Genomic DNA, 27,990 nt, shown 5'->3' on the forward strand with positions numbered 1-27,990 from the left:
TGTTACAGAAATCAAGGGTTGTAGGAGCTCTGTGTTTTTTTGTTTGCTGTGTGGTTGGTTAAGCCACCTTGAAGATTAAATTTGGATCCTACCCCAAATCTCTGCTGATAGAATGATTTCTGTTAGTGATGTATGACATCTCCACCATCTCCTTCCTGCTGCATCCAAAAATGCTCCTTGAAATTCTGCTTCAGGGAAAGTCGGGACCCCAGGAAGGTATGGAGCTAGAGTCTGGGTCTACTGCAGTTGGAGGGAATTGGTGAAAATTGCCTGCCCTCTTTTGTCAACAGATGTGATAACTGGAATCATACCCATAGTAATTTTTTCACAGTTCTTGTGTTTTTTGTCACTGTCTTGTAACAGTCAAATTTCTGAAAGTCTAAGCAGAATAACTTGGAAGCAGGATATGGCCCATCTACACAACAGCCCCCTTATAAGTGAAAAGGGAGCATACATGACTGAGTAGCTCTTATGCTTGTCTTGGAACCTCCCAAATGTTTGTGATTGGCGCTGCCCCTTTAGCAGCCATTTTGTGGTGACACCTCCTTTTCTCAAAATTTAAAAATGTACCTAGGGTAGAGACCCCTGTTTTAAAACAAAACATATTCTTAACCTGGAAAGCACACAATCTTATTTAAACTCCAGCGAACACAAATAGCATCACAAAGTGGAAACTGTGCTGATGTAAGGATCCATTATGGTGGTTTTATAGATGGAGGCCTTTCCTGTAAAAATGATGGAGAGCAGATATAGTGGAGTATAGTGTTAGCTTTCTTCCTATGTCATTGTTAACCAAGGACATTTGAAAACCGTCTGAGGTGATAGAGCTGAAGATTAGATCACATGGCTTCCAAACAATTTTCGTAGCTCCTAAACCAGTGGTGGCGAACCTTTGGCACTCCAGATGTTATGGACTACAATTCCCATCAGCCTCTGCCAGCATGGCCAATTGGCCATGCTGGGAGGGGCTGATGGGAATTGTAGTCCATAACATCTGGCGTGCCAAAGGTTCGCCACCATGGTCCTAAACCAATACTGGGAAGGGGTTTTTTTTAAGGCCCAAATCTACTCTTTGGAGAAAAAAAATCTGAAAAGGGTACAGTTTCATTTGTGTCTCAAAACCAGAAAGGGGGTTGTATTTCACAACTCAAGGATATAATATCCTTGATCATAGCAGGTCTTCTTCATTTTTTGTGCTTGGTCAAATGGCATAAGAGAGCAGGTGAAGTGGTCAGACATTCTGCTAGAGGAGAGCCTTTTGATATTAAAAAAAACTTCAGTCGTATTTGAGACTTCAGTTGCCTAATCTTACTCAAACTTGTGGGAACTAGTCTTGTTTACTATTTGCTGGCTGGCTTTAAATAGTCAGACTTGATTAACTTGGCAAGAGCTGCCACTAAACTTTCCAATGTTTTTTTCTTGAATGCTATGAATAATTTAGAAGAAGCCCAGTTCTTAAGTTTTGTCTGTCTGTTCAAGAATAGGGTGCTGTGACTTCTCCAAACATTTTCATTGTGTTTTGACTGAGAACTCAGAGACTTTGAAAAGCTCTGAATGATGAGAGTCTGACGGGTTTTCTCTTCCAGAGCTTACTTGGATAAAGACGTTGCTGTGTCTGAAGAGCTTGTTCAGAAATACAGCCATGTTGTGCTTGGCCACTTCAACAACACAATTAAGGAGCTCAGGCGTCTCTTCCTAGTGGATGACTTGGTGGATTCTCTAAAGGTAAGAGTCTTCCTTTTAGTCTTCCTGGGCTCTAACTGTTGACAGTAAGAGGGTTAGCAGTGTGTGTCTGGGGGTGATGCACAACAACCAGGTTGCCATAAAAGGACATTTGGTGAACTAGAAACAAAAACAAAAGGGGCACAAGGAAATAGTCATGCTGGCTTTGGAGGAAATATTGATTGGCAGGGCAGTACGGACTTCTCTTTATTGCAGAATGGATGGCAAGTTACTCTTGATCTTGGTTAGCATTCTCAGTTGAGTGGGTGTATTTCATTTGTTGCTTCAGAGATCACGTTCCTCTAAAGGCATTACTTGGTCCAGAAACCTGGGATTTGAGAATCTGAGCATCAATACATGCAATACAGTAAAAATACGAATCATAAACTAAAGTAGTGGTAGAGTGTAAGAAAGACACACAAGTTATTCTTACAGTGAACAAGGAAGCAAAATCGTATCTTCTTGTCTTGCTGGTTGGGTATGCCTTTCTTGCTAGTGGATCTGCTGAGTGCTGGTATGTAGTCATAACATCGAACCGAGCTTTCTAGATAGCTTAAAAACAAATCCTACTTGATCATTGCACATAAATCTGGCAGTCAACATGTACAGTTTAGTTTTGCATGTGTGCACTGAATTTTATTTGCGCGCGCGCACACACACACACACACTCCAAAATGTTCTGGAATTATTATGCCCATAATCCGATCTGTGGAAGTAGATACTGTAATGAGTTTGGTTATGTTAAATCAATTACCAGCAGTCAATTCACCCAGTGTATTTCATTGTGATGCTTTGATCTGCACATGATGTTTGGGGCTGCTGGATTTCTAAGAGTTCAAGAATCACCTGCTTTTGCTCCTTCTGCTCATCAGCATGTGTCCAGCATGTGCAGTAAAGTTTAACATGCACCTGTTTGGGAGCTCAGTGTGTTCGGCAAATCCAAGAAAAAAAGTCTGCATATATACTTGGCATTAAATAACACATACTTGGCAGGAGCGGTGGGACTGGATGTGCCAGAGGCACAGAGTTTGGAACACTATCATTTTGGGGAGCAATGTTTTCCCTGATTTGCAACCTATAGTTTAAAAAAAAGAATTAAAAAGGCAATACAATAAACTAAAAGGCTCCCCTTTTTAAACTGCCCATAGGTAGGTGGGGTGATGTGCACACAGGCCCCACCCTATCTATGCCTTGATCAGCTCTGGTTCTGAGCGGTGAAGCAAGTTTTTCTGATGATAGTATAAACAGCATTTGCAACTTCAATAGCCACAGAATTAGCTGAGCTGAAAGATTAGCTGTGTTATCAGAGGGACTTTTGCATAATGATTAACTGATGTCTGTCTTTATTGACTCATGTGGGTACAGTTACTGCCGGTTGAGTGAGCTGAGGGTGCTGAAACATAGACCTCCTATCTTGATGCATTTGATGATGGTTCGTTATCAGGACCCTGGCAGAGTCTTAAGTTTGCTCTGCTGGATGCTCTTTCCTAGTATTCAACCAATTAAGACACACAAGACGTGCTCTTTAAATACAATGGGAAAATCCAAGTAGAGGTGAGGATGAGCCTTAAAACAAATTGGAAGTAGGTACATGTTTCAAATTTGCCACCATTATTTGAGGACTAAAAACATAAGAGTAGTCCTCTTGGATCAGATTGACCCAAACACATTAACTTTTCCTCGTAGGGTAGGTTTTCCAGTCCACTGATTGTTTGGCTGAACTTTTCTGTTCCTTTTTGGCTCTGATAACTTTTTTGAGAAGTGGCAACTAGAACTGTCTAGAGTGTTCCAAAGCAAACTAAACTGTAGATTCATTTTGATTGTATTTCCCTGTTAGCTGTATCTAAAATACGGCTTTCTGTTCCACCTTGACAAAGGAAATAGAATAGTCCCAGTGGACCAGAGAATGCCAGTCCCATACATTTAGGGGATTGTTCAGTAGCTGCCTGGAAAGCTGTACCCGCTGATAAGATGATTTGGCTTTGAGCAATTCTGAACTCTGTCAAACTTGGCATTGCAAACCACTCTGCATCCCTGTCTATAAGGACCAGAGGACTTGCTGATGTTGCCATACTGCTGGAAAAGGAGTTGGTAACAGGGTTTTGGCAACACTTGTACAACCCTTGTTAAATTACAGAAATGTCTCAGACTCTCTAACATTTGTTTATATTTAATGTGCATTATAATCTGCTTTTTCAGAATGCATCCACCACAAACCTTTTGACAATGTTAGACACTTTTCACAGATGAAGTCAATCTTTGGATGGTTCATTCTAAAAATTTGTATTTTTCAAAATGTCACAAACATAGTCTCAGTAGGTAGAAGAGCCAAGTTTGCTGGTTGCAGCAAAAAACAACTCAAAATGTTAATTGTTTTAGGGAGGCACAAGCTCTTATGATCTAGTCTTGTATCCAAGGGTATGGGCTCTAGTCCACAGAAGCAATTGCCTCAGTAAATCTGTTTGCCTGTCAAGCACTATGAAGCTCTGTTTTTCTGTCTGTAGTGTTTTCTAATTGTGTTAAGAGGTCAACTTTTCATCAGTAGGTTTTGTTGGAATTGATTTTGTTTTCAATTAAGAATGAAAGCCACTTCAGGTGTGATCTACAAACCCTGCTTACTATGTAAAAGAGCTCAGTTCATAGGCTGTTGCAGTGATGTGGAAACTGCTTCCCTGTGGCTTTGCTAGTAAATGGGTTCAGCATGGCAAAATCTCTGAGCAGAATGGGCCTAGTCTGACTTCCTTCCACGTGAACCTCCCTCCCTCCCTCCTTAGTTCAGTCTGACCAATCTAGTCTGTTGAGGACAACAACTCAAAGACTTCGTGACCTTGAAATAGCAACACTATTTCCACATGAACTGGAAATTTGTTCCCCCAATTTTATAGGTTCAGTTCAACCACAACACCAATCTATCCTATTTATTTGCTCTTGAATTATTTTCCCACAAATGCACTTTTATGATTGCCAGACCGAATTCCTTTTCATCATCTGTTCTTCCTAGAAGATTTCTTCATGTTTCATATTCCAAACGACTCTGCATATGTAGAGGAAATATGCCAGATTCTATCTCCCACATACTGTTGACTACCAGCTTTATACCGACCTGTGAGAGAAACTACTTACCCCACTATTACAAGTTAAAACAACCCAAAAGTAAAAAGAAGCAACTTTTCTTACTCTTATCAGATAAGAAACCAGAGTCTATTAGCGCTGTTGCAAAATTTCTCTCACTGATATTAAAAAAACAAGGCTTGTCAAAAACTGGACCAAAATGGCTGAGCTGCACAACAATTAATCCCCTTTTATAATTTATTAATTTTACCATTTAACAAAATTTAATTTGAATGTTGTGGGTTTTCCGGGTTGTATGGCTGTGTTCCAGTAGTATTTTCTTCTGACGTTTCGCCTGCATCTACGACTGGCATCTTGCCAGCCACAGATGTAGGCGAAACGTCAGGAGAAAATATTACTGGAACATGGCCATACAACCCAGAAAAACCTACAACACTCTAGTGATTCCAGCCATGAAAGCCTTCGACAATAAATTTTAATTTATTTTTGTATGCCAATAAAGAGGTTTGAATTCTGACAGAAAAAAGTTCTGCCTAAAATAGATATTTTAAGTTTTCCAAAACACTTTGTTTGAGTAGATTGAGTAGAATAAAGCAAGGTGGTTTTGAAAAAAATAATGTAGACCGTGATCTCAAGCCACAATGTCTGCACTCTGTGTAGAATGCAAGACAGGTCTGAATAAGATACAGTGGTACTGGGTGGAGCTTGTATAGGGTTGTAGAAGATGTTTCCATCCAGTGGTAAGTGTAAAAAAACAACACAGTAGCTGATCAAATGCATATCTGCAACCAAACAGAAATCTCGGGGTCCTTAAATGATTGAGAGCAGAGGAAAAATATATGGTAGTTGTCACGTTAACAATGTATTAAATAGTCAGTGGAAACCCAATTGGGAATTATTGCTTTTGTAGTGGCTTTGGGAGACAAGAAGCCTCATAATCACAGTCTTTCCAGGTGAAGGATCCCTCTCTTATCAATTAAATTCCCTAAACAAAATTACCCATTTTGGTACCCGTTTTGAGGCAGATCAAAAGCTCGGAACAAAAGCCACGCATTACCTTTCAAACGGTTTAGATGAACTTGCATCCGAACTTGGCCCCCAGGGGTTGCCCCTGAAACGATGCAATGGCCAACTCTGAGATGGACTGGAAGACTGCTGCAACAGCTCTGCTGTCTGCATACAGCCCTGTGGCTGGTTTCCTGTCCATCTACACATGACATGTATACTGCCTCCAGAACAGGGACTTACTTTTCTTGCTTTTACCTATAAGGCTTTTAATAACCTACTAAACAATAGATATGGTGGAGGTTTCCATTCTGTTTTGAGGAAAAGGCAAGCTTGTGCCTCAGAAGCATTTAAATATAGGCTGAAGGTGTACCTGGTCAGTCAAGGATTCTCAACTGTTTTGGTACGGTGACCTGAAGTTAAAATTCACTTGATATAGGGATCCACTAAAAAAACAGCATTCACAAATCATTAAAACTGCAGGAGTCTGGAGCCCACTTGCCAAGGCTTGATGACCCCCAGGTTAGGAGCCGCGGTTCTAAGCATAGGCCTCTTAATGTTGTCTGCCTACTGTCAGGGTTCTGTGTATTCTTATTGTTGCTAGAGCAATGAGTATGTTGTGCTTTGAAAATGATAAGCATGGTAATTTTCTTAAGGTGTGGCACTTTTTAGCTTGTACTGGCCTGACACACATGGACTTTCAGATCTCAGTTTTATATTATTAAGATCCGAAGCTGACAGTACTTATGGACCTCGGAAAACCACCACCACCCCTCCTTGTCATCCTCCTAGCTAAGCTTTCTTGCAGTTGCTTGCTGCCCCCTTCACAGCAATCATGTGACCACCATTCTGTTTCATTAACAATTGTGCAAGCTCCCTCTGTGACTTTGTTTTGAGAGCCCTTCTCCTTCCTCTCAGATTCCCCGCTGAGTATTTTACCTTCAGTCTGGCAATGGGAAACAGCAGTCTGATTACACAAACTGATGAGTCAGCTTTTCCCTCTTGCTCAATAACAGCAGCCTGGCACCACTCTTATGGAGCGGTTGGATAATCTTTGGACTAGTAGGGTGTTGTCTGCAGAGCTCACAGATTTTGAGATGCATGGTTCATCTTAGTTCCATCCAGGGTGCAGTCTGGTTGTTAACAAGGTGACCTTTTGTGTCAGTTTCATGTGGTTCACATTTCAGGTTTGCAGGTGAACACTTCTTGCTCAGTTGCTTTTAGGTAAACATGAGAATCTTTAACAATTCAAAAGAGAACAAAGAGCTGATGACTCCTAAGATAAGAGGGGAGAAGCTGATTAGTGGTCACAGAGCATGTGCTTTGCATGTAGAAGGTCGTGAATTAAATCCGTAGCTTCTTAAGTTAAAAAGGTTGTAGTAGGAGAAATGGGAAAGCTGTCTGCTGAGATTCCGGAGAGCCAGCAGACCTGGTGGACAAAAGGCTGGGCTTGGTGTAAGGCTGCTGCATGTTGTGACACCAAGACAGGGGCAGAGCGAGGAGGAACTTCACTGGGGCACACGTGCACCCTGCCATGCCCTGTCCGCCCAGCCCCGGAATGTCCCACCACATCCCTGGAATGCCCTCACCACGCCACCACAGGGGCGAGCGCCTAGTGCATCCCCCGCTCCCACCCCCAGGCCCCCTTGGCACTACGCTACTGCACCAAGAAATCAGCCCCTGTAAAGCAGTTGTCTGTCACGGGTCATTGTCTGACCCACTAACCTCCCTTCTGGGGCATGACTCATCCCCAGGCATTAATTGTGCCAGAGAGACGAAGCTTGCCCTCTGGTTTGGGGGCTTCTGGTCATCTGTTGAAAGGACACTGTCATATGATGATTTCTTCTCTTGGAGGCGAAAGGCATCTTGATGGGTGCTTTCCACCCCATCTCAGGGAGGCAGGAAAAGGAATTTCGTCACTTCCTGTTGAGGCTTGGAGGCCATTTTAGGCAGTATTCTTTCCTGCCTCGCCAGGGAGTGCATGAAATTCTTGGTTCCCTGCACCAGAATTCTTCCTAGAGACTGTTTTGTCTTTTTCCCGTCCTCCTGTCTTCGTCTTTTGCTTCTGTTCCTTGATCTGTATTCACTTGTGAGTAGAAGGGTTAGTGGGGCTTAGGTGGATTTAGAGTATTCCTCCCCCCCCCTTCTAGCCTTCCCGCCTAAAAGGCATTACCAACAACATGGCCACCAGCGTTTCTCTCCCCCTAGGGGATATTTTCACTGCTCAGCAGCAGAAGCCACTAGGGCTTCCAGGAAACGTTTGTCCCCCGCGGTTTATGAAGCACCAACTGCGCCCTCCAAACAACAGGGCGATTTGGGACTCAGTAGGGTAGACAAAGAGATGAGCTGTAAGAAGCAGCTGCCCTCCAAACGCCCCGTTCCCGCCGCCTCAGCCGCGCCGCCGCAGGGATCAAAAGGCAAGCCACATTCCAAGCGGCCAACGAGCGCTCCCCCTGCTCCTTGGAACACTCTTGGAACACAGATTTACTTACTCTTGGAACACAGAGTTGAGGTTGTCTGAGAAGAGTAGTGGAGAGGGAGAATAGCCCTGTAGATATGTTGGTTTAAAAGTCTCCTTTTGAGGCTCTTGGAGTCCCTTGTTGAAGTGCTGGATAAAGAGGATGTAAACAGTGGAGGCTCAGGCTAATGGGGGTGCAGACGATGATGCAAGGCTTCTGTAATGAAATATTTGTCATTTGTATGTTGAGGTGGTAAGAATTTCTCATAGTGATCTTCAAAACAAGTGCAGGACTTAAATCCAACCGCAGAGGGGACAGAGGTCATGGCTGCCTGGAAACTGCTTAGGTGGAATTGGTTTCTTGAACTTCAGGGACACAGAGCAGTCCTGGAATACTGGGAGCCTTGAGTCATCCTTGACCTGGCCTGAATTCAGACCCGGGACCTCTCCGCAAAGGGCTGCAGATCCTGTTACCAGCCCTCTTGGCTATAATTATCTCTGACATACGGAGGGTGTTTTGTCGCTTTCTTTTCACTCTACCTTCAGAGAAGCTGTGTTAGTGATAGCTGTCATGAGGCTTGTTGCACACATTGTAGTTGTCACTGGGATGCTGACAAAGATGATGTCATGCTGGGCATTCCACTTTAGAATGGCTGTCTGTTCAAGGGATCCCAATGCATGGGGAGTCTGCAGGCCCCCCAGCAGTGGCAGCAACCAGGAACAAGGCCACACATGGTGACTTGTAAGGCGTGTTCTGACTTCATTTATTTCTTAGGGGATTTGAATTCTGCCTTTCCAGAGTCCTGCTTCAGGCAGCTTACGGTGAAATGATAAATTGTCCACACAGAAACAATGTGCCATTAAAATCAGCTTTCATTTGACCATTCCAGTGTCTTCACCCTCACTCAGCTCTCTTGTTCTTACAGTTCGCTGTGTTGATGTGGGTGTTCACCTATGTTGGTGCCTTGTTCAACGGGCTGACCTTGATGATACTGGGTAAGTTCTTTTCCGTTCACGTCCTTTACAATCTTAAAAATTATACATTAAGTTCCAGGGTTTTCTTTTTACAAAGCCAGCATTATGTCGAAACCTTTGAGTAGATAAATAAATGCAGTGAAAGATTGTAGGAACTAGGAAGAAAAGTCCAAGAAATTAGTGTATTAAAACTATACCACTGCTTTAGAGAAAGTTTGAAATCAAAAAGGATAAGAGAAAAGGCTGGGGACATATGATCTTTTGCTTTTAATTTAAACAAAGGGACAGTGTGTTTAAATTCAGGCAAACATGACGAACCCTAGTAGAGAGTAGCAGAGCAGGTTGGCAGTGTTATCTGTTCTCTTGGCTCTATCTTCCCCACATTCAGAGTTCAGGATTTTTTGTTTGTTTGGAAAGGACGGCAGTGATTCTGGAGGGAATACGGGGTCCTTCTGTAGTTCTTCCACATTTACTTCACTTCCCTCATTCAGTTTCTGGCCTCCCTGTGGCTACTCTTTAATTTCCTACTCCCATTCTCTTCCCATTTGCCTTTGTTCCCCTTCATTACAATGTTTTTATGGCCCTATTAAGGACTGAAATTGGATTTTTAAACTGGGTTTTGTCAGTCATCATGAGGAAGGGTAGCATATAAACAAACAAACAAATAAATAAAACCCCAGAAAAGCAGGGAAAAGGAAGGCATGCATCTGTCTGTCCCTTTAACTCATCTGGGAGAATATATTTAAGCTTCTGATATCTCTGAATCTAGTTTTTGGGTAGGAGATTTATTTGGGTGAGGAATGAAGGGCGCCTTGTAGAGGATGAGGCACTTTGCTGGGATCTCAAAATCTTATCTTTGCGCTCTGCGTAGTAGATCTTTCAGTGTCTCTGAATATCTGTAGACTGAAATCTGATATGTTTTTCCCCCCATCTAGCTGTGATTTCACTCTTCAGTATTCCAATTATTTATGAAAAGCACCAGGTGAGTATGTAAGATGACATGAGTGCTAGCGTTCTGGCAATAAAGTAAAGTTTCCCCTTCAGTCATGTCCGACCCCTTCAGTCGTGTCCGACCCTGGGGTACCACTGCAAGTAGTGATTTCATAGGCAAGCCTTTTTTGTGGGGTAGTTTGCAATTGCTTTCCCTGGCTATTCTTTACCCCCTAGCTATGTGCTAGGTACTCATTTACCGACCAAGGAATGGATGGATGACTGAGTTGACCATGAGCCAGCTGCCAGGATATCTGACCCACAGGGAGCTCGAACTCCTGACTGTGTGAGTGGCAGTGCAAGCACTTAACCACTACACCACACGGCTCCTGTTCTGGCAATAGTTGAGTATAATCGGTTCTTATAGTAAAAAAAATGTGAGAAAGGTTGGAGAATGCTCTGGGCGTGGATCCATAAGTTGTTTTCACAGATGGTGTTTTGAGCTACAGAGTGTGATTTCTTTGTCTCCTCCTCGCTATAGCCCAGAATGCCCAACCCCAGTGCTGCTCCTGGGAAACCAGGAACAGCCAAAAGCAGCATTAGCGGGGAGTTGGAGGACTGCAGCCAGTCATAGTGAATTGGCAAAAATAATATCTCGCTCCGTCTGTGGGGGTCCTCTACTCAATCCAAGCCCATCCTTCTTCCTCTTCTGTTGTTCCACTTAGCTACTGTTCTTGGGGGTTCAGATAGTGATCAGGGACTATAAGACATAAAGGTGATCCCCTCCCCTTAGGTAACTTGTTCCTGCAACTCCAAATAACCCATTTTATTGATGGTGCAGAGTGGTGAGGGACATGGGGTAGCTTTCGATCATGCACTAGCAAACCAGAATAGCTGCTAATTAAATATAAAGTTGTGCTTTCTGCTGCATGTGATGGGCTAGCCCTCTCTCCTCTAGTTTTTGTTAAGCTGTAATTGGCAGGGTTTGGGGTACAACTTTTGATAACATGCCAACATTTAATGGTAACTTTCATTTTAACCATTCGTTTCCTTTCAGGTTCAAATTGACCATTATCTGGGACTTGTGAACAAGAATGTCAAAGAGGCTGTGACAAAGTGAGTATGCTAGATCTTCAAGCAAAGGGAAATGCATGCTAATAGGCTATAATGTAGCAAAATCACTTGTTTACCTTAATGAGAGGATGTGGGCCCAAGGAAAAACAACAACGTTTTTTTACCAGTGTAGTGAAGGTATCTGATGAAAGAGACTGTTCTGGTAGAAATGGATTGAAACTTTTCATAGAATTGGTTTGGAATGTACTGGATACTTGGGGTTCATGGATCAGTTTCTGTGTATAAATTTGAAGGTAGTGTGAAGTATAACTGGTGGGTTGGTAAATACAGAGACAGTCAAATTCATCAAGATAAAAGCAGCGCTTGCCACTTAAGACTTTTTTAGTTGTTGAAAGCCCAAGTTTATCTGTAAAAGATGAAGGCCTTGAATTACTGTGATATTGACAAGTCCAGGTGCCTTTTGATCTGACGGACTTGTGTCTTCTGGAGGGTTTGAGGTGACTTTGGACAAGAAGTACTCTTCCTTTGGTGTCTCTTAGATCATGGTTGAGGTAGCAACTTCTTCCAGCCTTGGCCTAGTGGTTATAATGTTGGGCTGGGATGTGAGAAGCTCAGGTTCAGGTCTCCAGTGTATCATGGAGCTGGCCGGGTGACCTTAGAACAGTCTCTCTCTCAGCCTAACTTAACGCACAGGGTTGTTAGGTGGAGAAAAGTGGTGGGAGGCCCCTGATCTCCTTGGCAGGTAGGGCAGGAAAAGTGTACTCAATAAATGTGTACCATCTCCCTTTTGAACATGTGCATTTCACCCATCAGGAAATGCAAACAGAGGACATGCAAGTGACTGTTTCTCTTGCTGCTTCCAAAGCTTCGGGTGGGGTTGGGTTATGCTGGTTGCTGTATATGAGGTCAGGAAGGAACAGTGCCTTAAAGCTGAACAGATGCCTTGGACTTGTCCCATGGTTACTAGTGCACTCTTTTGTTTTACTGTGGCCTGGATCTACAAGCACCTTCCAGCAGACATTTTCCTTGCCTTGCCCTTCTGATTTGAATTGCCTTGATTGATCTCTGGCAGCCATTGCTCCTCCCAGCTCTTCCTGTCCTAACATGTGGTGAATTCTATCCTGCGCATCTTTTCTGTATATTAAAATAGCTTTTCTCATTGTCCTTTACAGAATCCAAGATAAAATCCCTGGACTGAAGCGCAAAACCGAATGAAAAGCCTGAAGCAACCTTTAATTAAATAGGCATTCATCTTTTAAGCGGGGTGGGAGGTGTTATTCATTTGGTTTATGTGGGGAGGGTCAGGGAATAGCAAAACCTTGACATTGCAGTGCAGTTTCACAGATCTTTATTTTTTAGCAACGCAGTGTTTCAAGGAAAGAAAAATAACCTGTTCTTGACTGCCATGTGTGTTCATCATAAGTATTGTAAGCTGCTATGTATGGATTTAAACCTAATCCTCTTTGCATCTCCCATGTGCAGCACTGGTTAACATAACAGATTGGAGAGCTGTACATTTTATGCTTCGGCTGAGGTAGTCTTGCTGCGTTCTGAGAGATCCTCATGCAGGCGAAGTGCAGGGAGAACACTTCAGCTTTGCACCCTCTCTGGTCTGTGTAGATCGTGGAGTGCAGATTTTCTAAAATGAGCTGACTAGAAGAATACGCCATTGAAGCAAGCTTCAGGAGTCTTGCCCTTTCGGTATTTGAGTGTAGCTGTATTGTGCTTTTTAATTTTACTGTTTTATCAATTGCCAATATAAAAAAATGATATATATATAGTGTTTCATAGCAGCTTAGGATGTTCAGCTCCTCCACAGTGCTTGAAATATCAAGAGAATTCAACTGGTTTTTTTTTTAGCTCTATGGTATGTAAAGCTTAATTCTTCAGAAAACATTAGCACCTATTAAATAAACAGGAATAAACTCTCTGCACATTACAACACCACTTCTGCCATAACCTTTGCTGCACAAACCTCCTTTAGTCTATTTCGAGTAAACAAGTTTACAGTCTCTCTCCAACTCTGAATCTGTGGAAGGAATTTGTGAAGGTGTGATCCCAGGATCCTTGCAGGTAAAGCAAGGAATACCTAGCATGCTCGTTCTCCACTATGCTAGGAATCCTCCGCGGCTGTGCATGGATCAGCAGGTTGTGCCCCGATGCTGCAAATGTTGTTTGGGAATTTCGAACATTGCTAATGCAAGAAATGACAAATGAAAATGTGTACACTTGCAGTTTAAGCTGTATTGAATTAAGTCTGTGGAATGCATTGTGAAATGTAAAAACAAAACAACTCAAGTATCAATAAAGCGTATAGACTTAAAAGATCTCGTGGGATTAGGAAATTTGTGTTGTTCATGTTCCTTACTTGACTCCAAACTAGCGGCATTAAACAGTATTGTGAGAATAACAAGAAGCCACTGGGAAGGCAGATTCACATGTGGACGTTGTTGGTGTTGTGTGTGTATGTGTATTAAAAGTGCCCTCAAATCACTTCTCACTCACAGCAACCTTATGAATTAATAATCTCCAGAAGATCCTATTATTAACAGCCTTGTTCAGGTCTTGCAAACTGAGGCCTATGGTTTACTTGATGGAGTCATGTTGGTTCTTCCTCTTATCTTCTTCCATTGTGACCAAGTATGATATCCCCAATTAAGTCATTTTACTTTGAGGGAGAATTCAGGCTTAATGGGATCAAGAACCCACTTTTTTGGCTTTCTGGTGGTCCATCGTATCCATAAAACTCTCCTCCAACACCACATTTCAAATGAATCAACTTTCTATCGACTGTCTTAATCATCTAACTTTCACACCCATATATAGTAGTAGGAATACATCAAATGAATTATCTTGTTCTTGTTCACCAGTGTCGCATGCTTACAAATAAGGATCTTTTGTAGCTCCTCTAGGGCTGCCCCTCCTGTACTTCTTTTGATTTCTTGGTTGCAGTCCCCATTTTGGTTAATGATGGACCCAAGGAAGAGAAAATCTTTAATGTTGCTAATATAGCAATGCCTTATTACCTACTTCGTTTTGTCTACGTATGGAGTAAATCCTGGGATTCCATATCTTGAAAATCACAGTGCGGTGTATGTTGTGACCTTTGGAAATGTGTATCTGCCCATTTGAAGTTGTGCTATTGAATGTGGCCAGTTACCCTAAAGGTGATGAGAGGAAAGCAATGGTTCGCTAATGGTCTTATGTTAGACTTCAGGCTCTCTGAGTGCATGTTATCTTGAGCAGCAGCACATCTTCTCTTTCCATATATTACTACAAAAAACATGAAGGGACATCATCACAGTTGAGATTTCCCTACTTATGCAAAGAGCAGCCAATGAAATGGAGTGTGTGTATGTATATGTGGGGGGACTAAGTGCAATAACATGATGCCTTGTGTGAGGAGGAGTTGCAAAACTTCTTTTGCTGATTTGGCCACTGATTGATACACTGCAAGAAGCTCATAACCAGCCCCACCCAAGGCCACACATTACATGTCATGCCCCCCAGAGCCTTTGGTTATTTCCCCTTTAAGATTTAGTTTCCCCACAGTCAGCATGGTTTTGCTTTATTGTTAAGTCTTCTATGGGAGGGTGTTTTAGTTAGTCCCTGCCCCTTTAAGACTTTTCCCAGTAGGCAATTTCCTTTCCTTACCCAGCATCCCCCGTTTTAGTTTAGGCAGTCAGTCTCAATGAGAGGCACTGGGGATGATACAGCCACTCAGGTTGAAAGGTTACTGACCCTACCTTTGACCAAAAGCACGTGCTGTCAGATTGATGACTGACTAAATGTTAAAATTCTGATTAACCTGAATTGAAAGAACTATTGACTCCATTTTACATCATTCTCCTCAGAAGTGTTTGAAAGCAGGAATTGTGATCTGAGATACACTGATGTACCCAATGTAAAACTCACACATGGCTCTTCTCAAATCATAAATCTTTACTTGATCATTTGAAAAATAAACTCATGCGTTACTATTTTAATTTACATTATAATACAGCATCTTGTCCATAATGTACCTAAAATCATAACATATAAACAGATACAAATCTTTGTGATGCATACTATTGCTCTTAAATATTTTTGCACATTATCACCAAGTAGCGATTCATTCTGTCACAGATTTTTTTTTAATTTTAAGATACAATCAGTATGAAAGGCCAACATTACACATAGGCGAACAAGGTGACCACCTGACATCACCAGCTTGGTACAGTTACATCTAATACAGGAAACCTTCCTTACAAACAGGATGGGAATAAAACTGCATAGGGACTTGTGTGTCTAAAGTATCTATAGTGTAAGGCATTAATATATTCCATTGATTAAATAAGACTCAACAAATGATAGTCCATTGAGTTTAATGAAGCACTTTTGTGTTTATACATTGATTTTTTTAATTTCTCACGAATCTGGAGTGAGTTGTCACGTTTTTCCAGCAGCAAGGTAATTGGCACTTTCAACCATACTCCCCAGTTTACCTTATGGGGGGGAATGTCTGTTTTGCAGAATATTGCTTGCAGTGGAAGTTCCAGCAGCACCTTTTGAGCAGCTGCTAATAATTCTTGCCTACCCCATGAGCAGGGTATAAGAAATGCTCTTCCTTCAATTCTCTCTTGAACACAGCCTGGGGCAATGAATTTTTTTTTATTTTTCTCCCACTCACTCCAAACTCTCCAACTTCAACTATTAATTGAACTTAGGATCTGCCGTGATTAAATGGCATACTTTGCCATTGCCCCTACAAGCTGTCTCTTGAAAAGGAGCAGAGTTTCCACAGTTATTGGTCATCTCTCACTAGAGGGCCTGTGCATGGCTGCCATGTTGTCTGCCCACTGAACTCTGAAAAGAATGTCTTTGAAACACCTCCTGTAGGAAAGATGAAGGAGGTCTGGCTTTCCTTAGAGGAGCTCAAAGCACAAGATCTTTGCTGTTACTGGCCTAATCATGAAATGTGGAAGAACAATGTTCTGACTAAGAAAAGATGGATGAGGCTAGCTCGTGTGCAGTTCTTCATTTTCTTCCCCTGCTGCCCTATGGTTCCTTCAAGACTATCACATGTAAACTGCTTGGAAACTCTGTACTATTGGTCTTCCATCTCATCCTGCATTCCTTTGGTAGAGGAACCAGCCAAGGTTCTACTAAAGTATCCAGACACAAGCAGAACGTGAGTGAATGATGTATCATGAAAAGATGATGGTAAGCCCACCTCACTTGTGTTAAGTTCTAGCACCATGAGTAGAAAGCAGGCATTGGCAGGAGACTGAGTTATATCCTGCAGAACTGGAAAAAGCTTTCAAAAGGCACTTTATAGAAAACTGGCAAATGAAATCATTTCTAAACCTCTAAATATTAAAAAAAATGGTACTGTTGAGTATAAAACCATCCATGGCCTAGATCTTTCTTTACCACAAATATTTCTATTCTTGATAAGGTTTTGGAATGGTTGGCATTGAAAATGCTAATATACTTGAGCACGTGATGTGAAAATGTGAATTGTTTGACTTAAACTGAAGGTGATTTGTTTTTTAAAAGGCTACCGAAGCAGAGTTTCTTCAGTGGGCAAAGCACTGTAAATACGTGTATTCATGAGCGGTTTAGCATTAGCTGACCGGCACCATCTATTCGGCTAAGAACTGGATCAATTGTGTTTGCTTCTTTCCTTGTTGAGGTTCCTTGTAGCTTCCACCATAACTGTATGTAGGCTTTGTAAAACCATAATCCAGGCACCATTTTATGACAGCCAGATGCTGAGTTCCTGGGAGGCATTGCTAATCTCCACTGTTTGGCACTCACATGGCGGTGGTAGCACGTGTGGCACTGGGAAGAATAAATGTTCAAACACATCGCCACACAAAGACACTGGAGGAGGAGATAGAAAGAGGTGTCAGCGTGACTAAAAACAGTGGTGTTGACATCTTGATGGGCAGCATGGGCCCATCTTTTAGTTTTCAATCCCACACTGGTTGCCCAGAGCTGCTCCTTTCTGACAATTTTATCTCTCACACTAAGTGGCTAAGCAAAATCTTGAGGGAGGTGGCTGTCTACTGGCAATGTGGGTGGTTAAGTGGTGGGGAAAGGACAGGGATTCCTAGGGAGAAGGTCAGCTTGTTCCAGAGAGGGAGTCATCCAGGAGCCCTCAGTGAACTAGATGGTCAGGAAATGGATGCCAAAAACCGGGATTTCTGAGCGCTGACAAAACTGGGAGAAGCCCTGGATGATGCAGCTGCAAGTTCAGGACCCAGAGCTTGGTCACTGACAGCTTGAGAGACAAGCCCAACCTAACATATACACTATATGTTAGGGCATTGGTGGCTAATGCTATTTTCTGTTAAGTAGCTATTTACAATGGATTAAACCCAACATTTCTGCAAATGGAGTGAGTTTGTGTGCCTTCTCCCAGCCATTCCTGGGGGTTAGGGGACCATGGAACAGCAAATCATTCCTCCTGACGATTACATGAGCAGCACACGGAGGGAGTGGATTTCTTCTGGCTTTCTCTTCTTGCTGCAGCCCTCTGGCCTACCTCCCATGCTGTTTCTGAGGGTGGCTGGCAGAAGATGCCACAAATCCCTTCCATTAACTGATTACAACAGAAGGATTGGACCTGAGCATATTCTCACTGAAATGCTTGAATGAAGGAAAATGCAAATGCTTCTCCTCTAATCTGGCCATTGATTCCACCCACTGGGTCTCTCCAACACGAATAGCTTATTCAGCAATGAAAGATTACAAATTATAGACCTTTTCTCCTCTGAAACTGCTTTGCAGTAGCTACCATTTGTTTAGGAAAGAGTTATTACAGTCTAACTACAGTGTGTGTGTACAAGTTGTTAGCTTTTTTCCCATCTCTTATCTCCTTGCAGTATCACAAGGCTGTCGGCTAAGTTTTACTAGGAGGGCATAATGTTTCATGGAGGCAGACGTAGAAGGAAGCAGGGCAAACCCAGGGCTTTGCAACTCCATTTTCATAGATTTGTTTGATTTCTCCATTCATCCTGAAGATGCCTTAGCCAGCAGCTCGACCCAGCAAGGGCATATTTGGCTACACATCCACTGTCTGGTACAGTCCTGATACAGGCTATGCTAACTGTGCTGCAATTGTTCTGTTCTGGTCACAACAGATGCAGTAAAGACTACCAGAACAAACACGTGAAACTTCTTGCAGATGGAGATGAATGGGTATCGCTACAACTGGCAAAATCAGTGGCCCCGGTTGTAATGATACAGCCCAAAACCTCTGAAGCAAGTTCAGTCAATGAATAATTCAGTAGCTTTATGCTTGATCAATCCTTATTGGTATAGGAACAATAAGTTATTGCTACTTCTGATGCTTTCATCTATCAAGGTTATGTTTGAAATGCTTATAATTCTAATGCATATTTTGAGAGCCAGTGGTATAGTGGTTAAGATGTCAGACTAGGTTCAAATCCCCACTCATACCATGGAAGTTTGCTGGGTAATCTAGGGCCAGCCCCGACCCTCACTAGTATTTGGATACGTCACCTCCAAGGAATACTAAGGCTGTAACACAGATGGCAAACCACCTCTAAATGTCTCTTGCCTTGAAAACCTCACTAGGTGTTGCCAAGTGTCATTGACGGCAAAAAAAATGGATATTTTATGAGATTTACTTGATACTGTGATTGTCTTGTTTGTTTGTTTTGTTTTTGAGCTAATGCCATACAATGAATTGATTGAAAGACAAGACATTAAAGAGCTTATTGTGCGGGTGGAATAAAGGTTGTGCTGCTGGCTCTCGTAAGTGGGGCGCAGAGGGGCGCAGGGAGCAGGCAGGGGTACGGAGAGGCAGTCATGGCCCTGTTCCGATACACCACAGAGGATCCGCTATCACAAACAATTGCATGTTTCCTCATTGTGGCCTGTGTTAGTTTGAAGAATGTTAGTATGTGCAAATCTGAGCCCTATTTTTGCAAAGATTGTAGCACATTTTCTTTGAGGCAGGTTAGAGTAGAAGACAGAACTTGCCCAAAGCCATGCAGGTGAGCAAAATGGAAATGTGAGATTGGATTTCTTGCATCTCTTACCCACTGACTCAAGGTTTGCACACAATGTACATTACCTGCAGTCATCGCCTCCAGTGCTGATCACATACTTGTCATCGTGAGAAAAACGAATGTTGGTGACATGTGCAGAATGGCCAAAATAACGCTTGTGTTTGGCCTGTTGGTAAAAACAAAAGCAAAACCCAAGAGGTTTCTGGCAGGACGTTCAATTTTGTACCACCCACCCTGGCAGTCACTTGTGTGAGTATCACAATGGAAATAAACATTACATTGCTAAGAGAAATCTGGCAATTTCTGAGAATTCTCAATGCGGTAGGCCAAAGCCAGCCACCCTCCCCTCCACCACAACGCCACAATGTTCACTTACAAATTTTTCAGTGCAGGGGAAGTCAAAGAGTTTGACTAGTCCAAAGTCATCTCCAGAGACAATATTTAGGCCAGCATGACTCACACAAGCACAGTTGACGTCGGCTTTATCTGCGTTACGGGGCCAAATGCCGATGACTTCATCACCCAGAATGCTGCTCCAAAAGAGGAATGAGAAAAGAAGAAAGCAGTTGAAGCTGGGAACCATATCCCAGCTTCAAGGAAATGCTACAAACAGTGTGGTCCTCAGCTGGCCAGGGACCCGGGAGAGTCTGCTTGCTGCAAAGCCCCACTGGATAGGAGAAGTTCTGTTGTCCTGGGCTAGGAAAGGGAAGGGGGATCCTTGTTACACTGAGGGTTTGGACTGCGGAAAGTCCAGCAGCTCAGTAAGAAGATATGGAGAAATGGAGTGGACTAGTGTGACTACTAACCACAGCTGCCTTGTAAGCTTAGTCAACATTGTTGGGCCTCTATTAGAACTCAGGGGTGAGGAGAGACTTTCTGTCACCTTTGCTGAAGGGGGAATGGAAAACCAGCATTGCTTGCCTATGAAAACTCATGCCTCGTTAGTTTGGTAAGGTTTCCACATGCACGTTCTAGAGTAGTAGTTCTCAACCTTCCTAATGCCGCATCCCTTTAATACAGTTCCTTATGTTGTGGTGACCCCCAACTCTAACATTTATCCATTTTACAGATGGAGAACACTGATGCAGAGAGACTTAGGTGACCCTTGTGAAAGGGTTGTTTGACCCCCCAAAGGGGTTGCGAGTCCCGACCCACAGGTTGATAACCACTGTTCTAGAGAGTAGCCATGAAAGTCTATTTTAGTCAAATTAACACAGATTCTGGTAATAGCTCAAAAATTAACAAATCTGTATTATTGAGTATCATGGGATGGCTGCCCTTTGAGAATGAACCAGCATAGATCTAACACCACAAGCAGAAATTGTGGTCTCCAACACTGTGGTACTTTTTGATATAGTCAGTTTACACATTTAGCTTCCAGTCCTAAAGGAAGCTGGTCGTGAACATTCTTGCATCTTTAAGTTCCTGCAAGATCTTGAATAATTTTGGTCACACTAATACCAGCTCTTCTGAAACATAAAGCCATGACTCTGCCAGAGAGCGGCTTGCCAAGTTCTGTTCCTCTTTTGCTGATCACCCCTTTGTGTTGTCACATACCCCTCATCTCAGGCTGGCTTGGCCAGGTCTTCCTTCTTGGTTTATATTTAAGCTGTGGGCCATATCCTCATGAACAAACCAACATCAGTTTAAAAAATAACAACAAAGTCCTTATTGGACTCTTATGTGGTTCTGTTGGTGTTAGCAAAACACGCAGCATTAAAACTTACCTAATTCTAGTGAAGAAATCCCTAAGCATCTGGGCTCTAGGAATGTTCCAGAACATCTTGTCATGAAGTCTCTTTTGGAAAAGAACCCTTGTTCTTTGTGCCTCCCCACCCCCGCAACTATGATAAATATTGTATGCTATCATTATTATATTGGTGGTGGATGGGAGGATTTTGTGAAACTGTTTTGACTATATGCTTCTCTTGTTCCCTGTGAGTTAACAAAAGGCCATCACAGAACAGAGGGATGGCCTTGCATAACCATACACAAGTGCCAACCAAGATAAGCCTGTAGGGGTGAGGATATCCAGGCTGGCCTCTTATTCCCTCTGTTGGCATTGTGCCTGGTCATATAATGTAAATCAATTGGTCATTCCAGTGGGGGTGGGGAGATGGCCCATTTGGTCTTAGGAAGCATCCTGGATTCTGCCTAGTCATGGGGGAGGGGGAATTCTGAAGATAATGCTCTCAATAACCTTATCTAGATTGGACAGTTGACATGATTGGTCTGGGGGTCTCACCCCTCGTGGGATTTCTTAATAATAGTAGGGTTCTACCTACCCATGGTGTGCTCTGTGAAACTTTACAACAAGGGTCCACAGTTACCGGAGGCAGCTCCTGGATTGGAGGGTCAGGCTGTGAACTGCATAAAACTGGCCAAGGAGCTCAGAGGAGCTGAAGGGGTAACTATAGAGAAAGCCTTGCCACCATCTGTCTGTGCTGTTTGTTAGACAAAGTCTTTGGTTGAGATTAGCCAGGTTATTTGTTTTCTTGCTGCTTAAAGTATATTCTGTCTTGATCCTTGCACTCTACTTAAATTAATTTATCACTAGCATTTCTGTGGGCTTTTGTGGCTTCAATACAAATTTAACAAACATTTCGGGACCACAGTACTGGTTAATCAACCAAGTCTACCTTGTGGGACTGGTTGGCTGCTTTGTTTCCAACTTTGGGGCAGAGCTGGAATTCTGGCAACCAAGAGTTATCCTGGGCCTAGGGAAAGTTCTTGACACTTCTTATACAAATTTCCCTCTGGATACTGGAGTTCCAAGTTATCTGGCTTTGTTTCCACAGTGGAGCAATGCATTAAGAATTTTCCTTTCTTTTGGGTTTGGTTAATGTCTGAATTTTGTAAACAGGGCAATGTGTGCTTGGGTTGTTGCTTTCAGGCCCCCATCCCCACGCCATTCCCAGAAGCGGTTTTTTTCCCCAGCCAAACTGTGGCTTCAGCAAAGGAGCAAAGGACCGGGAGAGAAGGGCTGACAGGAGCAAACAGAGAGAGGCCTCTCTTGTGCCTGCACCAAAGGAGTCGATGAGAACCATTGGTAATAATCTGTGCTGCATCACCTTGTCCAGGTGGCCCAGGTGATTTTGCTGATGAGTGCCATGTCCATCACTTGCTTTCCTAATGGCACCTCATGAACCTGGCATTTGTAGGCACCAGTTGACACCTGAGGAAGGAAAGAGGAGGTTGCATGGAAGGTATTGAAGTTTTTATCCCCCCCGCCCCCCCCCCCGCTAATATATTCCACAAATCTATCATGACTGTTGTTAGTGGCATTGTATGCCTATGGGTCTCCATGCACTAATAGTGCTGTACATTACATAAAGAAATTTTAGCCTCCCCGTGTGCACCTACAAGTGCTCTTTCTGCAGTGACCAGCACAGGTGCTCTAAGACAAAACTGTGGTCCAGCACCTGTTTTGTCTCTATGAATGCTTTAGTTTTGCTGAAGCAAATCACAACCACATAACTCATGTCTGGAATTAGCTATCATCTTGATCCAAGCTGTTGTGTTTTCACCAAGACACATACCATAAACAAGCAAGATGTACACCAGCTACAGAAAAGAACATCCACAGAAATATTTTATGCACACCTATGCAGCTTTCACTGAATGCAAAGATCTGGGCTGCTTGAAACTTTATGAGTATGCAAAATTGGAGTTTTCCAACATCAGGGACCATTGGTAGCTCATCACATCTCCTTAATAAGTCTACCTTTGTGAGGTATGTTGACAGACACACTTGTCATACTTGGAGATTAGCATTTTAGGCATACACTGGAATCTTCTTCAGTGCGAACTGTAATATGATTAGCGTTTTGACAGGTACAACAGAAACCCGGAAATAGTTTTCCCTTTTTAAGCTCCTAAACTATATGTGGAGGACCCCCATGGGACAGAGTGGTAAGCTGCAGTACTGTAGTCAAAGCTGTGCTCCCAACCAAAGTTCAATCCTGATGGAAGTCGGTCTCAGGTAGCTGGCTCAAGGTTGACTCAGCCTTCCATCCTTCTGAGGTTGGTAAACTGAGTACCCAGCTGCTGGGGTCAAGTGTAGACAACTGGAAAAGGCAACGTCAAACCACCCGGTAAACACAGTCTGCCTAGTAAACATTGTGATGTGGGGTTACCCTATTGGTCAGTAATGACTTGGTGCTTGCACAGGAGGCTACCTTTACATTTTAAATTGCATGCACCTTTTGCTCTGTTTTTGAACAATTTTGTCACGTGCATTGTTCTCTTTGGCCTAGTTCTCAGTGCGGCAGTAAGTATGTATCTGAAATGGGCCACTTCAAGTGGCAGGCAGTTACTAAGATGAATGAATGATTTCCCAGTGGAGGGGAAAATCCTGTCCACGTTTTTTATGTGCAGGGAGGTTTTCTTATGTGAGATGCATTCATTCATGTGAGTCATCACTTACACAGGGTACAGGCTAGGCTTGGATGTACTATCTCAGTGAGAATTAAACTTAGGATCTTTAAATTCTGCCTAGGTTTTGCTGATCATGATAATTCAGGATAGAATATAATCTCTTTTCATAGTGGTAACTGTGAACCCACCTGAATGTATTTGCTGTCTGCTGAAAAATCCATCTGAATGACAAAACTTGGAATGTCCTTACAGTAGCCTATTCGGTTCAAGGTTGTGCCTTGAGTGAGGTCATAAAAGTCGACAGTATGCTCCTGGGACCCCACTGCCAAAAACCGGTTATCAGGGCTGATTCTAGACAGCAGAAAACAAAGGAGAAGGTTGTTAAGGCAATGCTGGGCAAAGGGCAAAGAGATGTCTCCACTTGGGAAAGTCCTTTTGGCTGAATGTACCTGCCTTAAAGCAAACCTCTCCACTGTGATGGACACAGTCTGCCCCAAAGCCACACAGATTTGTGAAGTAAGATTTCCATCCTTGACGAGTCACTTGTCATCAGGGCTCATCTAATGCTGAAAGTCCTAGCTAAATCAGCTTTGTTGTTCACATTGCAGACATGAGAGAAAATGCTAAAATCTAACTTCCTCAGAAGAGTTATTTTCTTTGGTCAGTTCTTATTTGCATCAGTAAACAGTAAAAGGGGTAGGCAGGAAAAGATCAGCTCTGCCAACTGCTTCCACAGTTTTCCCACTGGATGCTTGCTGACCTATAAAACAGAAGCAATGAATCCATTCATGACCCCTGGGCAGGGGTGTAAAAAAGGGGGGGGTCAGGAGGGAGCTTTTTTTGAGGAAGGGCTGTGGAGGCCATGCTGGGCAGCGGAGGGGTGCTCAGTTTGGTGCCCCCTCCCAGAACTCTGTTGCACCACCCCAGCACAGCTTCCATAGTTCTCCCGCACTGAGGAAGGGATATGGAGGCTGCACTGGGGCAGCACAGTCTGGGAAGGGGAATTCTCAGCTGGGGTTGCTTGGTTGGGAGTGCTCCCCAGACTCTTTCTTCCTTCCTCCCCTCCCCTCCCAAGCACCAGATTCTAGTTAACGCCAAATTCTGGTTGGGGTGGAGGGCTCTACCTGTGCTCCTACCCAATGAGCACCTGGGGCACAAGCCCTCTCTTACCCCCTTGTTATGCCCCTGCATGGGGATTGTGAATGGACATATTAATTCTGTTTTGTAGGTCTGGATCCAGTGGGACAACTGTTGGCAGAGCTGATCTCTTCCTGCTTTCTCCTTTTCCAAGCAGCCAAAATCCTCCCTGAGCATTGAAAGGTTTTGCTGATCATGATAATTCAGGATAGAATATAATCTCTTTTCATAGTGGTAACTGTGAACCCACCTGAATGTATTTGCTGTCTGCTGAAAAGGAAAGGAGGAGATTTCACTCAATACCCCCCATCCTGAGGTTCATTTTGTTTGACAGGGGCCTCCAGTCCTCCAAGAATATTTTGAAATGTACACCAGGCTGCTTGAGAAAACAAAAGGCAGCCTCTCCCACAATCTGTCCTGCTGGATTCAGTCCATGAGCTTTAGTTGTTTTTTCTGTTTGTTTCTGCTGTTTATTGGCTTTTAATTTGAAACATCCCTTTAACAACGTTTTCCAGTTGCTTCTGTTCACCCATTCCCATTTAACTGCAAGGGGTCAATTGTTCAGTAAGAAGGAATCAAATGAATATGAGAATATAATTCATGTCATAATTAACACCTTAGGGCTTCATTTGTTTACTTTATTTACACCCTGCTTTTCTCCCCTGTTTTTCTGCTCTGGCCAAAGTACCTGATGTCCTGGATAGCAGACTTCCGGTCTCGTTTTTTACCCCAGACTTTAAGGCTGTTCACAAGCAAAATGATGAATTCTCCGTTCTTCATGCCAATAGCAACCATCTCGCCATCAGGGCTATAGGCAGCACATCTGGCAGCGTGGCCCAGATTCACCTTATTTAGCAGTTTCTGTACAGCAAAGACAGTGGAACAGGTAAGCTGGTCTGAGCCACACTTCATACACTTTTGCACTGAACACATAGCTCCCATTCAGCTACCCATATTCATGTAGCTCCTGTGAGTTGATTAGTAATAAAAATGATCAGCTTTGGACAGAGGAGGAAATGCAGGGGAGCAATCCAGCCCTGCTCTCTCTCTCCCAAACAGCATGACTGGTGATCTTTTGATGGGGCCTAAGCCCATGCAGTCATAGCTCCTGGATCATGCTCTCTGTACAGTCTCTATTTGCATACATGGTTTCTCACCCCTTTCTACTTGCACATGTCCCCTATTTGGGGGTTTAGATCAATAACCTAATGTATGAATAAGAACAGTAGTGAATTCAGTTCCTTGTATAATTGTCATTCAGCTTTGCTTGGGAGAAACGGGCCATCTTTCTCTAAATTAAAAAAAAACTTTTAGTTCTCTGTTAGTATTACTTGTAATTTATAGAGCTCTCCTGCTACATGAAGTGCATTAACAACATTACAGGTTGCTTGAAATACCTTTACAATTGTTGTAACAATGATAATTGCAAGTAGTGACAACTGGAGTATTCTGGGGGATCCGAGTTAGTTTAAGTGATACTGTCAACTGCCCTCCCACACAGATTTGTGGGCACGATCCAGCCAATTTAATTCTATGGAAATCAGATGACTTTGACTCGGCATACTTGTGTCCTGCCTATGTTTTTCATCTTTCAAATGGGGGTGTTTTTGTAACCTATCTAGTCAGACAGTTTTAAGATCAATTCAGGAAAGATGATCAAGTAGTTTGGACATTAAAACTGGTAACTTCTAGCAGCCACAGCTAGTACTTCTTTAAGTGTCTTGCATGTCTTTTGTGCAGGGAGGGGCTTGTTGGCTGTTGTGGCCATTGATAAAGCAGTGGCAATGGATCTTTCATATGGCGGGGTTACTCACATTTTCTCTACATCAGTGTCTTGTGGTAGCCATTCCCTTCCCTTCCCTCCCCAGCTGTGGTTTATATCTAGGGTCCCTTCACCATCATTGGGACCCACCACCTTTTCTCCCCCTTATTTCTCCTTTGTTGAGGAGGGTTTTTTAAATGGGTTACTTGCAGGACGCTGCTTTTATATTGTTTACTGTATTGTATTGAACACTGCTTTTAATTGGGTTTTTAGTATTTATGTTTTTGGAGTTTATATCGCTTTATAATTTGTATTGGTTCGATGCTCCATCTGTTTTGCTGTGTATGCTGTGTTGTACACCGCCCAGAGCCCTTCGGGGGGAGGGAGGTATATAAATCTGATAATAAATAAATAAATAAATAACACCAGCAGACTTTTTCATTTTTTCCCCTCATAAAAGCAATTGATGAATCATTACAGCATTAATCTGTCTATCAGATTCTCTGAAAAATCAGTGTTTGGTTAAAAAAAACCTGTAGCCCCTTTTTGTTGCAAAGATATAAGGGAAAAAGCAAATCTCCACAACAAAAGCAGCCAGAGAATGATTTGTTTTTAAAAAAATGAAAGCTAGGAATTCAGAGGAACTAGTGGACTGATCATTACACCTCTACAATAATATGCCAATTGTCAATTTTTTTTTTAAAAAAGAGAAGCCTATCTATGGTTGGAGATGGTCACTCCAGGGGACTGGGACAGGGGAAATGGTGCCAATGTGGGTGGGACAAGGAAGATCTGGACTTTCTCATCCACATGGTATCTCCCTGGGTTTGCTGCATTTTTTTCTCCAAAACATTGCTTCAAAGCAGGTTGGGGTGCACAGAAGCATCATGATACTACAGAGAAGTGGGAAAAATCCTGCCTCCCAGTAGCATCAAGCTGAGCCAAACATCCCATGAACAAGTAACCTTGAAGGCACGTCTTTACGTGCAAATGTCTCTTACTTTGTCGCAAAGGTCCCAAATCCTCGCAGTTCCATCATTACTAGCAGAGATAAAGATGTCTTTGGAGGGATGAGTAGCTAAGCCCCAAATCTCTCCTTCCATGTGGCTGTCAATCAGCAGGTTGGAAGCACCATTTTTTTCACCAACTTCAAGTATTTCCCCATCTTTGGTACCCACCAAAATTTTGCCCTGTTGGAGTTTTAAATGAAGCCAAAATTAGTATTAGAGAACACTATACGAAGTAGGCAGACCTACACTACAAAGTTATAGTGGTTTTGTACAACTTACCCAAAGACTCTTAGAAACTGAAATTTGATGCTGAGTCCCCCCACCTTTAAGTACAGATACTAGGATTTTGTAAAGGAAGAAATTGTGCCACAGAGAGAAACACATCTCACCGTGACATACTTCTAAAAATGCCAGTCATAGATGTGGGTGAAACATTAGGAGCAAAAA

General features: G+C 42.9%; 2 protein-coding genes across 15 annotated transcripts in view; one reads left to right on the plus strand and one right to left on the minus strand.

The window, feature by feature from the left end:
- RTN4 (reticulon 4) overlaps positions 1-13,563 on the plus strand; it is a 57,877-nt gene extending 44,314 nt beyond the window's left edge. For all 6 annotated transcript variants that reach the window (XM_048518510.1, XM_048518519.1, XM_048518528.1 and 3 more), the window contains 5 exons: positions 1,587-1,725; positions 9,184-9,253; positions 10,168-10,214; positions 11,220-11,278; positions 12,409-13,563. In XM_048518510.1, coding sequence (XP_048374467.1) covers positions 1,587-1,725; positions 9,184-9,253; positions 10,168-10,214; positions 11,220-11,278; positions 12,409-12,451 — 358 coding nt within the window. In that variant the 3' untranslated portion in view covers positions 12,452-13,563. The remainder of the gene's footprint in view (positions 1-1,586; positions 1,726-9,183; positions 9,254-10,167; positions 10,215-11,219; positions 11,279-12,408) is intronic.
- Positions 13,564-15,158: 1,595 nt separating this feature from the next.
- EML6 (EMAP like 6) overlaps positions 15,159-27,990 on the minus strand; it is a 174,983-nt gene continuing 162,151 nt past the window's right edge. For all 9 annotated transcript variants that reach the window (XM_048518631.1, XM_048518594.1, XM_048518623.1 and 6 more), the window contains 7 exons: positions 27,535-27,723; positions 25,460-25,632; positions 23,823-23,985; positions 22,329-22,432; positions 19,634-19,787; positions 19,323-19,423; positions 15,159-17,101 (listed from right to left, as the gene is read on the minus strand). In XM_048518631.1, the coding sequence (XP_048374588.1) occupies positions 17,077-17,101; positions 19,323-19,423; positions 19,634-19,787; positions 22,329-22,432; positions 23,823-23,985; positions 25,460-25,632; positions 27,535-27,723 (909 nt within the window). In that variant the 3' untranslated portion in view covers positions 15,159-17,076. The remainder of the gene's footprint in view (positions 17,102-19,322; positions 19,424-19,633; positions 19,788-22,328; positions 22,433-23,822; positions 23,986-25,459; positions 25,633-27,534; positions 27,724-27,990) is intronic.

The sequence above is a fragment of the Sphaerodactylus townsendi genome, linkage group LG01, assembly GCF_021028975.2.
Source record: "Sphaerodactylus townsendi isolate TG3544 linkage group LG01, MPM_Stown_v2.3, whole genome shotgun sequence".
Classification (NCBI taxonomy): Eukaryota; Metazoa; Chordata; class Lepidosauria; order Squamata; family Sphaerodactylidae; genus Sphaerodactylus; species Sphaerodactylus townsendi.